This window comes from Electrona antarctica (genome assembly GCF_951216825.1).
Source record: "Electrona antarctica genome assembly, chromosome: 4".
Taxonomy (NCBI): domain Eukaryota; kingdom Metazoa; phylum Chordata; class Actinopteri; order Myctophiformes; family Myctophidae; genus Electrona; species Electrona antarctica.
This window is the reverse complement of record NC_136809.1, coordinates 28,169,964-28,182,508: the sequence shown is the minus strand read 5'-3', so window position 1 is coordinate 28,182,508 and position 12,545 is coordinate 28,169,964. Positions and strand designations below refer to the sequence as shown.

The window sequence follows — 12,545 nt, the reverse complement described above, 5'->3', positions numbered from 1 at the left end:
TTGTATTCACAAATCTTCAAGCTTATTTTATACTTAATGGTAAGACTATAAAAATATGGCAATTGTGTGATGGGAAACATTTACGTTTTAAACCTTTTGACTTTGCAGTAATGTGAAAGAAGTGTTTCTTTTCCTTTTTCAGCATTGTTGACATGTCAGTTTCCAGTTTCAACATTTTACGAGGGTTAATCCTCTGTAACACATCACAAAATACTTAAGACTGAAGCAGCTATACAAATCCATCATTATATATATTTATTATGCTATACCACTTAACATTTTCATCCCATTTTGTTCCATGAATTACCTTGACCAGAGAGCATGCATGTAATGTCACCTCCCTCCCTCCCTGTTAAAACCATAATACATGTAGGTTGACAACTTCCACGCTGGACCAAGGCCTACAATTGTTATTGGGACAGCAGCCTGTGTGTGTGTGTGTGTGTGTGTGTGTGTGTGTGTGTGTGTGTGTGTGTGTGTGTGTGTGTGTGTGTGACTGTGTGTGTGTGTGTGTGTGTGTGTGTGTGTGTGTGTGTGTGTGTGTGTGTGTGTGTGTGTGTGTGTGTGTGTGTGCGTGCGTGTGCGTGTGCGCGTGTGCGCGTGCGTGTGCATGTGTGTATGCGTGAGAGTGTGCTATGCATGTCTACTCTAGACTATCAGAATGCCCAGAAAGTAACCCCATAACACGGTTGACCTCCACGCCAGCAATATTTCTTTTTAATCTGAAAGATGGTTCAAAATGGTATGATAGCTCATTTTGGCCCCGAAACTCTTCAATTGATGCTTAATGAAATATTAAAGGGTTTCCTCGGCTGAATGGACCAATGAGGGGCCCCTGGGGAGACCCAGGGAGACTGTAATGGTCCCAGTAGGCTGGTCACTAAGGTACCCTCTGGACCCGTACATGTGGCTGGCTGTGGACGTGTGGGGAAAGAAGAGGAAGATTGGATAAGGCCCCCCTCCCTTCTCTCTCTCTCTCTCTCTCTCTCTCTCTGGGTGGAGAGAAGAACATTGACGGTCATTTCTCAGAGGGGAGCAGCAGTGAGGAGTCGAAATGTGAGCGGTGGCTTGAGCTTGATCTGCTCTCCAGCAGGCAATCAACAAGAAGCAGACCCTGGCACAGAGTCCCGGGGAGCCCTGGTGCTGACTGCTCTCTAGCCTTCTCTCTCTCTCTCTCTCTCTCTCTCTCTCTCTCTCTCTCTCTCTCCCTCCCTGTCTTCTTCCCCTGCTTCGTTAAGCGACTGCTGCAAAGCAGTCGCTTGACTCCATCTCTCACTCTCTCTCTCTCTGTCTCAATGGCTGTGCTGGACAGTCTTTTGCGTGTTGGGGCAGTTTTCTTAGCTCATTAACAATCCCTTAGAGCATGCAGCTCTTATGCTGGTATATACAGAGAGAGAGAGAGAGAGAGAGAGAGAGAGAGAGAGAGACAGACAGACAGACAGACAGACAGACAGACAGACAGACAGACAGACAGACAGACAGACAGACAGACAGACAGACAGACAGACAGACAGACAGACAGACAGACAGACAGACAGACAGACAGACAGACAGGAGGTGAGAGGTGGCAGTTGTAAGATCATCTTTTATACCTTATGCACCATTCTGCACAGGCCAAATATAGAGAGAGGTCTTGGATCACAGAGATGAGGCTTGATCTACTTGTTCTAAAGACAACCCTGGACCGGCTACTAGGAATGTTATTTTAAAGGAAATCTTTGAAAATAGCCAATCGACAGTTTCACATCATGACGTGTTGTTTGCAAACTGTAATGACATGGCCAAAAAGGGGACGCCAGGGTTAAAGTGGTTAATACTTCTGTTTCTGCAGCTCAGAGCATGATTATAAAGACATGTTTTATATAAATATGTGCTCGCCTAGCCTCTTTATAATGCGTTTTCATCGTTAGGCTTTTTAAACAATGCTGTCACAGTATTAGCCGTTAAACGCATGGGGAATAGGGTTAGCTGTTGTTTCAGGGGAAGTCGGGAGTTTGTCTGACACCATTTTGAGTCAATGCGAGCTCCCACCATTTCTCCCTAATGAAATGTTAGTCCGCTCCATAGTGGCTGGGCTATAATAGTTCATACTAGATGGGGAGTTTCATTTCCTGCGGGGCAATCGCTCTCCATCTTGCCTCTGCCCCTGTCCGCTCCATCACCAGAGGTTAACAAGTCATCTTGTTGCTGTCATCCCTCTGGCCTGTAAGTGGGATAGTGTGTGCATGTGTGTGTGTGTGTGTGCGTGTGTGTGTGCGTGCGCGTGCGTGCGTGCGTGCGTGCGTGCGTGCGTGCGTGCGTGCGTGCGTGCGTGCGTGTGTGAATATGTATCTGAGTGTGCTCCCATTGTGTTTTTGTTTTAGAGAGAGAGAGACACACAGAGAGAGAGAGAAAGAGAGAGAGACAGCTGTCAGCATGTATCCTAGAGTAGTAGCACTCCACAATGTGCGTGTATGCGTGCATGCGTGCGTGCGTGCGTGCGTGCGTGCGTGCGTGCGTGCGTGCGTGCGTGCGTGCGTGTGTGTGACAGAGAGAGAGAGAGAGAGAGAGAGAGAGAATGAGTGGTGGGGGGTGCTACTATGCAGTGAGTGAATGAGGCAGCTAGCGGCTCAGTGAAGCTCAGTCCTGGGGGAACAGACAGGGGTTCCTGTACTCAATTTTCCCTTCACTTGGGATAAACAGGCAATTACCCCATCCCTTCTTCCTACGCCATGGCCGTCCAGTGAACTTAAGCATACACTATTAGTGGGTGTCCCTATAGGACCCAGTCCCGCTGCTGGGGGACGGGGGAGCCAGTGAGTGACTGGCGGGTAGAAGGAAAAAGAAGGTGATGTTAGATGACTGACTGCGCTCTGACAAATTGAGAACGAGGGAAAGGGGGTGGGTGCGTGGGAGGGACGGGGACGGGGACGGGGGAACAGGACCCAAGAGTTGAAACTGAACTGAATTGGATCAGAGGCAACTGGCAAGTGAATTAAACCTAGCATCCCTATACTGTGCATGTCATAATGGGAATAGTAAACAATTCAATATGAAGTATAGCTGATCGATTGGCTATTTTCATTATTGACGTACACAAAGTACACCAGGTTTAAGTGGTTAAAATTAATTTAAACGAATTGAGCCACAGTGCATTGTACAGTGTTAAAGCTGAATTTGCTGTCTCTCTCTCTCTCTCTTTCTCTTTGTCTTTCCTGCCGTTGTCACATTCTTGTCAGCAGCTGGGGCGTCTGGCAGCGTTACAAAGTGACAAGTGAGTTATTAGACAGATGAGAGGTGGAGCGGCAGGGACGCCTCCAGGTAAAGGAGAAGAAGAAGCACATTTTTAATGATGCTCCCTGTCATTCCTTCCTCCGTAGTCAGCCCTCCACCTCTGCAACCTTTCCATCACTTTCTCTCTCTCTCTCTCTCTCTCTCTCTCTCTCACCTCTGTCTCTTGCACTCTGTCTTTCTTTCTTTCTGTCTTTCTTTCTCTCTCTCTCTCTCTCTCTCTCTCTCTCTCTCTATCCCCCTTCCTTTAAGCTGCTCATTGCCGTGTAGGCAGAGCTTCAAAACAACAACAAAAGATGATGATACTCAATGATGGGTTACAGCATAACAGCGTAGTCGTTGCTGTGTGTCACACACACACACACACACACACACACACACACACACACACACACACACACACACACACACACACACACACACACACACACACACACACACACACACACACACACACACACACACACACACAGAGAGAGAGAATACTTGCACTAAATGGCTTAATACAATTAAAAGGTAGAAATGGGATTTTGCAATACTGTCATGAATATAAGTGGTTTGGATTTGAACACTGTACACAGCACACCACGTAACACTGCACACGTTTCTTCCCATCCTCTCTGAGCTGAGAAAAGAGGAGCACATGCCTTTGCTAAAGCCTGATTTTGTATACTTAGTTGTACATTGTGTCACACGCGTGCAACAAAGCAGAAATCAGGCATAACACACTGGATAACCAAAATAAGGAACAATCATTCTGTGTTTTAAAAAAAATCCTTTTTACAAAAGGTTTTCTCATTCTGGGCCAAAAAAGAAAATAAAGAAAAGGAAACAATAAAGCAAATGTAAGGATAACATCACCCTTCAATAAATACCCCCTTTCCCCTCTAGCTACTTTGCCCAGTTACTGGAAATACTTGTACCTTAAGATTTAGTTATGAACACAATTTGAAATGGCTTCAAAATGATAGCCAGAGAAATGTTTGTTCTTTTCACAGAGCACACTGGTTGTTGACAACCCAGCAACGGAAACCGATACCCTAAAATATCACAGCAACAAAAGATTTTAAGACTCAAGTGCATCATATCAATCCAATAGGGCTATAATTACAGTACAACCTTATACTGGAGGACTTTTTTCATTTTTTAAGTGAATGCTTGTTTTGGTCACAGTTGAAGGACTATTTTCTTTTCATCTTTATATTTCCCACCTTTTTTCTTACATCCTCTTTTTTTTCTTTTTTCTTTTTTCAAATCATTAAGACGCCCATTTCTTTACTTGGAGTATGTCAAAGAACATAATAAAAACAATCACCGGCTCTTGCATTGATAAACCGCGGTGCGACCGTGTCACAATAAGTACATGCAGTAGAAAGGTTCTCGCCACTAAACCTTTTTGAGCTAATTACGGTGATGGTACCTGGTAGCCACACAGGAGTTACTCCTATAAACAAAAGGGACAACAGAGAATAGATTCCTTAGCACAGCAAAACAAAATGTTGTGTTCATAGAAAACAGCAGTTCATATTCAGTCACGCACGGGATCCGTTCTGAAGGAATAAAAGTATGTTGAACTCGGAGACACTTGACTCGGAATGGGGGAAGGGGCGGGCTGGCGGGCGCTTGAGCATGGGGTGAGATCTTGTTTTTTGTGTTCAAGACGGCTACGTGTGTTTTCCATTGTGAGGACATAGCATTTGAAAAAGAACTAAGCACGTGCAAAATAAAAGAGAGGAAAGAACCTGGCACAGGGATGTTGAACATACTGTCATCTCCCTTGGCGTGTTAGCCTTCAATGACTCCCCCAAACAGCACCAAAACTCACCACTGCAAAAAGTCCTTGTTAATAATAATATTACACATCCCCTTGTATAGATGCAAAAGTGCAAAAAACTGAATTGGTATACTAAAGCTAATTAACATAAACGACAAAAAAAGGAAACGAAAAATCAATCAAAGCAGAAATGGAAAATTATATCAGTTGTAGGAGCCAAAAAAGCATGCCGGCAACCTCTGAATATCTAACAAGTAGATAAAACAAGTCACATGATATTCTTTTTAAATTTTTTCATCCTACTGCCTCGGTTTTAAATGTGTCTTTGAGGCCAACATAAATGAGTCAAGCTAGTTAAGATGCTACCTCTTTCTTGCCTATAGCTGGAAGTATTGTACTTTACTGTAACATAAAAACAATAACGAGAGAGAGAGAGGGGGGGGGGGGGGGGGGGGGAAACAGAAATTAGAAGCGAACGACCATCAATACAACTGTTATACACCAAAAAGCCTCTTGGGACATTATTTACAAATGAACTTGTCATGCTCTGGTAAAGGGGATGGGGTTCCTTTAAAAGCTATCATTACACAAATACAACAAGAAGAGTTTAACGTTTTTCTCATTTTTTTCTTCAACATTATCAATTTCGCAGGCAAAGTCACAAATAAGATTTTGAATAGATTCTTTGGAGATGGGACATTGAAACAAAACTGGAGAGAAGTGTTAAAGGAATGAGGGGAAGAAGAAGTGGGTATATGGAGGAAAAAAATGGTGGAGTCATTTCTTTTTTTACTTTTGGAATAAAGGGTACTCCACGCACATCAAGTGTCTTATCCTATTCTTCCAAAGAAGGAAAAGTCAAAAGTCACAATGCTCAGTTTTTTTTGTTTGTTTGGAAACATATTATAGTCATTGGATTTTAAGAGGGGGTCTTAGAAATGTGGAACAATGACTTTAATAGGGGACGGGAGGGGATGGAGATCTGATTTGAAGAGGAGGAGGAGTTAGGATGGTGAGGGGCCAGCAGTCAGACTGAGCGGAAGGGATAGAGCTAAAAGTCATTCATTCTCTCAGTCTATGACAGAGGAGAAGGGCATGTTTTTGTGGAGGTTGGGGTTCTGCGAGTGCCGGTTGCGGCTTCGCACGGAGCTGAACACCATATTGCAGCCCGGGATCTTGCACTTGTGCATCTCACGCAAGTGCACAGTCTTGTAGTGCACGCGTAGGGTCCCCTTGTTGCTGTACATTTTGTGGCAGATGTTGCAGAGGATCCCGCCAATGCTGCCGTTGGTGGTGCCCCCGGTGGACGAGAGGAGAACCGGCGAAGGGGATGGGTCCATGCCCTCCCCCCGTGCCTCTCCTGCGCAGACTCCGGCTTTATCCCGGCGGCCTCCCTCGGCCTGCCGGGAGGAGCAGTCCTCCCCCTCCCCCTCACTGTCCTCGTCCTCGTCCCTGTGTCCCCCCATCTCCCTCTCCTCCTCCTCACCCTCCAGGTCGTCCAATAGGATACCCTCGTCGCTGCACTCATCAGACTCGTGGGAGGAGTGGATGCTGCCGCTGGACTGGATGCTGGAAGTGGTACTCAGGTCCAGAACCATGTAGTCGTCTGCCGGCCGGCCTCGGTAGAAACCGTTGGTGTGTTGGTGGTGTTGGTGGTGTTGGTGGTGGAGGTGTTGGTGCTGCTGCTGCCGCTGGAGGTCTTGGTGGTGGTTGAGAAGAGGGTGGTGGAGGTGGTGATGGTGGGGGTATTCGTTGTTTGCTGGGGAGCTGGCATCGCGGTTCAGTCCGGTGGTTTTGGTAGTGATGGCGTTGGTCATTCCACCCAGGCCGGTGCCAACGATGCCCACTCCAGCCAGCGCATCTAGGCTGGTGCCCAGGTGGTGCTGGTGCCCGGCATAGATTTTGGCCAGGAACTCGGCCCGCAGGTCCTTGGGCAGGGGCGTGAGTTGTGGGTCGAGGACAATGTCATCCAGCTCTTTGGTCAGCAGTTTACGGTGCAGGTTAATGTTGGAGCTGTGCCTGCCGTGTCAGGAGAAAACACATGAACGTCAGATGGTTGTATGTCAGGTACAATGGCACTATATTTGGATGTCTTTGGAGACAGCAACATGAATTTGCACATAAGCAACAAAAACAAATCATATTTCATGAATGAACAGCACCTGTCAAATAAAACCAGGCATGCTATTTCATATAATAATATATATTAAATAGTCTCACACAAAATTTTGGGTAGGTCTCAATATGACTGTGTTACACTATCCAGGAAGTGCTTGTAACTTTAACTACTGTAATTATGTGGAGTAACTACCCTGAGAGACTCGCACCCAGATGGAAGTCTATCCTGCAGCTCTTCTGACCGTACAGTATACTGGAGCACAACATGCTAACATGGAGAGAAAGAGAGCATCCTCCTAGCGTGTTTACCACTGTCAGCATGTCTGCCCTGCACAGCCCTGTCTCAAATCCAATAGACTCTGACTCAATTAAATACTCCACCATATTGAATGGGAGTTTATCAATTGATTCGAGCTGTGGTAATGTGATAATCGAGGGGAACTGGATAGCATATTAGCGCCGGGCCCTGACAGCATTATCGCATTGGCTCCCTATTGGAGGTGGCTTAATCGAGCATCACTGCCCATACCGTGAACATATCATCCTTGTAGTCCTGGCTTTAATAAAGACAGACCTTTTTTTCTTTCCCCAAACACAAGACAAGCAGTAGTATACCATAATGCGCCACAGCCGATGAAATAAAAGAAACCAGAGCTATGTACAGTAACAAGTGCCATGCTAAACGCCACAATGCTGTTAGTTATTTGGGGTTAGCATACAAGCCATGCTCAAAGGATGTGAAGTGAAATGGGCCTGACAAGCCGAACTCGATGCGTTTTCCACTCCAATTTCACAGCTGCCAATTCAAACTAAAAGAAAAGAGGGAGACCCACAGCACACAGTGACAAAAAAAATGCACACAAAGACAACTTTAAGCAACTAATGACTGGTGTCAGGAATGACCATTCACATAAGGCCCCACTCCTATCATATGAGGGTCAGAACTGTAAATGAAATCATAGAAAGCAGCAAACACCCAGTGTTTTTGTGTGTCTTTTTCCATGCAGGGAAAAAATATGTGTTTTAAAAATAAAATAAAATAAGAAGAGGGTCAGTCCTTGGAATGACGGACAAAATTAAAATTAAAAATCAAATGGAGTCAGAATGTATTGTAGAGCTTACCAGCAGTGGCAGGGTTGATGCAGTCAAAAAGGGTCCCTCTCCTTTAATTATTTACTTCCCTATCCGACATTCTCCTGCAAGAGGTAAACATACATTCATTTGAGGGACCCTTTTCTATGAACCAGGCAACCAGGAGCCCGTCCACTGGAGCATCGTCAGCACCGAGGGGGAGAGCGAGCGTGGCAAATCGATTGGCCGTGGCTGTCATTGTTCGCACACACAGAGTATGTGCGCGCGCGCGCGTGTGTGTGTGTGTGTGTGTGTGTGTGTGCGCGCTCGCTCGCGCAAAAAATATACTACTTCCATACTGTGGGACTTCGATCAAAAAGACTATATAAATCCTTTGTTCTTTTATCCTTTGATAGTGCACCCATATGTGCGTTAGCTTATGGCTAAAATATGGGAGTCGTGATTCAGTATCTGTGGCAGTGTCTGGTCAGATACATGTGTTGGCATTTGGGCTGAGAAAGGCCAGGATTATTAAAGACAATCTATGGTACAAATACTGTAGTGAATGGGGTATATATTATCCAATACAAGGGACAAATCTGATTAATTTACATTTACATTCGCAGTGATAACTAACAGGATTAGGTGTACGTTACATGACAATCCGAAAGGTGCGGGATGCTGTACTTGATGCTCAGGTAGGCGGGTCCATTGCAACAATGTCTTCCATCGCTATAACAACACCTTCACACTGCTAATAAGCTCTAGGTTGCCATGGCTACCTACAGGTCTCAAGATGTTAAAGTCAGACATGCTAAATGCCATGCAGTTAAGTTCCTGTACTGTACCGTTTAAAACAAGACACTAAAACATGAATGCATACCTGTTCTACAGTACCACATCTAAATGGAAAGATATTCACATCATTCACAACTACGCTCATCTTGTAATAATTTTAAATGTGACAATGACAATTATACACACACACACACACACACACACACACACACACACACACACACACACACACACACACACACACACACAACAGGATATCAAAGGATTATAAATGTGTAACTGCCATTGTTTGGACATGATTCACACACTGGCTTTACAATGCTGTACGCATCACAATGCAAGTACGTTGTTATATCAGGGAGATATACATTTTCAGCAGGTCTATAACAAGCTAGACGACTGGAATAAGGTGATGAAGTACAGTCACTGAACGTATTTGATTATTCACCACCTGTGATGGAAGCGTATATGGGAATTTCTATCAGTGGTGGACAAAGTTTATGCTAAAGTAAAATAAAGTACATCTTTGTTTAAATATCAATGCATTGCTGTATTGAAATTTTGGACATTTGAAAGAAAGTTTAAAACAAGTCAAAAGTACAGTATATCTATTTAAAATGTAGCAAAGTGAAAGTCATGTGCTTGCAAAGCAATGCAAAATGTACTTAAAGGGATAGCTCACTCCCAAAAAGACTTGACTCAACCCAATCCCACCCACCCCACTTCAATTCATGGATATTTATTAGTTTTTGTCGCATTCCTTAGCCAATCATTTGATTGCCAATCATTTGATCTCCCTATGGAGACACAAAGAAAAGCATAGGGAGCTGGTCATCAAAATTATTGTCTTAGGAATGCGAGAAAAACAAAAGGGTCATTTTGGGGGTGAACTATACCTTTAATCATAGTATTCAAGTAAATGTGCAGTATTTAGTATAGTGTCCACCATGTGTGTTCTGTCCTACAGAGACCAGGTTGGTCCAGACTGAACATACTTATCCCTTCATTTATCAGCCTCTCTGGCCCATTTTCCCTTTCCCTCTAACTGCATGGCTTCATTTCAGTATACTCCATGTTTCCAGCCCCAAACCAACGCCTCAACTACACCTCCCCCTATCCCCTTCCTCCTTTCAACTCCTCCACCTCCCTACTGCCTCCCCATTGGCCGGTAATGTGGCTGGCAAACCAATTTTGACGGTCTCATCTTCGCCCAAAAGACGGGGGAGGCCTCGGGAGATGCCATTTTTTGTCAGTGCAGAGGAGGCAGCCTGAGCGTGTGCCTGTCCCGACCGCCGTTAATCATCTTTAGGTTCCTGTGATGGCCCTTGTCCCTGTGTGTGTGTGTGTGTGTGTGTGTGTGTGTGTGTGTGTGTGTGTGTGTGTGTGTGTGTGTGTGTGTGTGTGTGTGTGTGTGTGTGTGGGTGTGTGTGTGTGTGCGTGTGCGTGTGCGTGTGCATGCACGCGCATCCATGCAAACTTGCTTGTGTGTGCATGTTTGTGTTAGTGCAGATGCTAGTATATGCGTGTGCAGTTGTGTATGCCTGTTCATGTGTGCAATTCAAGATGTGTAGTCTATGTCTGTACATGTGTGTAGATGCATGGATGTACTGTATATCTGCGCATGAGCCTGCATGCAAAAAATTGCGCAGTGTAACATTTTCATTATTAATATAACTGTATATGTAGAAATTGGGTCAATTCTTACACTCTTCAGAGTTACATTAACACTGAGGATTTTACTGTGCGTGCGTGCGTGCGTGCGTGCGTGCGTGCGTGCGTGCGTGCGTGCGTGCGTGCGTGCGTGCGTGCGTGCGTGCGTGCGTGCAATCCGTGCATGCATGCATGCGTGCGTGTGTACACGTGTGTGTTGACTAAGTGAGTCCTAATGTGTAAATGAGAGGGGAGGCGGTGGTTCTTTGTCTTTCCTGTCATTTGGGCTGCGTTATGAGGTTTGTCTGGGAAGTGGGAGGACAAGAGAGTTTCGCTAACATTTATCACTCTCCGTCACTCCTCAGACTGTCCATACTGCATCGTCTCATTGTGCTGCACAAGCACCACCTGAGAAATAATTACGCTGTCTGAGAGTGAAGATGAAGAGATTTAGTTTTTTACCCATGTGGGTAAAAAAAAGAAAGAACATTTGTATTTATAATATTGCAGGATGTAATAATTAAAGACTTAATTGATCCGCTATACTTCGACAAGGACAACATTTATTTTAATTATTACGGGAATACATTTGTAGATTTGCCCTGCTCTCTTTTCAAATAAAATGGATACTGGAACTTCATCATATACTTACAGTGCTAACTTCACATAGTTTCCCTCACTGCTATCATATCCTCTATTTATAGTACAAAGTCTTCTGCAGTGACGTGTCTAGAGATAAATATTTTACTGCAAGATCTGTCCAAATGCAAACGCATCACAAGGAAACTGCCAGTGAAATAAGACAAAAAAGCATTATTTGCAGGGAAAGTATCACACTTTGTAATCGTTTGGACATTTTGATCTGGTATGCGTGGCTTGCCATTAATATATTCCCTCTACATAAGCGTTGGGCTCTTTGTTTATGAGAGGCGAGTGAAGAGCGGCTTGTGAGGGAGCAGCGCTGGTCCCTCATACTGTGAGGGGAACGAGGGAGAGGGGAGGCAGGGAGAGAGAGAGAGAGAGGAAAGAGAGTGAGAAGGAAGAGAGGAGAGAGGAGGAAAGAGACGCTCCAACATAATTAACCTTCACTCTCTCCCTCTGCGAGTGGCCCATGTGTGGGGATCGTGGGCTGCATGCACACCCCGGTGCACTGTGGGAACGAGGAAAAAGGCGAAGGAAGTGAAAGCGGGCTGCTGGCCACTGCGCGGACGGCACGTAAAGTGCAGGTTGAAGTGGCAGAAGGAAGGTTTAAGGGGGGAAAAGAGTGTGATAAAAAGGGGGATAAGTGAAAGAAAGTTGTACGACCGATTTTGAAAATATGATAAATGAGGCTAATAATGGCCATGATTACTGGTACGCTCGCCTTTCCACCAGTTAATCACAAGGCTTCTTCAGGGCTGCTGTGGCTGCCGCTGACGACCGCTGCTCGCTCCCCACAATAAATATGCAATCATTTACCTCTGTGCTGCAGGCAGCCTGGGGGCTAGGGGGAAACACCCCACTGTGCAGCCACACGCACACACACACACACACACACACACACACACACACACACACACGCACACGCACACACACACACACACACACACACACACACACACACACACACACACACACACACACACACACACACACACGCATGACGTGTGGTTTGCTGTAGGCCGCATTAGATTATCCTCAGCTGTGTGTGTGTGTGTGTGTGTGTGTGTGTGTGTGTGTGTGTGTGTGTGTGTGTGTGTGTGTGTGTGTGTGTGTGTGTGTGTGTGTGTGTGTGTGTGTGTGTGCGCGCGCGTTCCGCTGTTTACTCTAGTCTCATTAACATAATGGACCCGAGACGATTGATTTTGATCTTTAGCTGTGTCAT

At 45.3% G+C, this 12,545-nt stretch overlaps 1 protein-coding gene across 1 annotated transcript in view; it reads right to left on the bottom strand.

Moving 5' to 3' along the window:
* Positions 1-5,775: 5,775 nt before the first annotated feature.
* bnc2 (basonuclin zinc finger protein 2) overlaps positions 5,776-12,545 on the bottom strand; it is a gene marked incomplete at its 5' end in the record, with an annotated part of 20,447 nt that continues 13,677 nt past the window's right edge. The window contains 3 exons of the mRNA XM_079498349.1: positions 5,776-6,404; positions 6,531-6,613; positions 6,725-7,063. Coding sequence (XP_079354475.1) covers positions 6,115-6,404; positions 6,531-6,613; positions 6,725-7,063 — 712 coding nt within the window. The 3' untranslated portion in view covers positions 5,776-6,114. The remainder of the gene's footprint in view (positions 6,405-6,530; positions 6,614-6,724; positions 7,064-12,545) is intronic.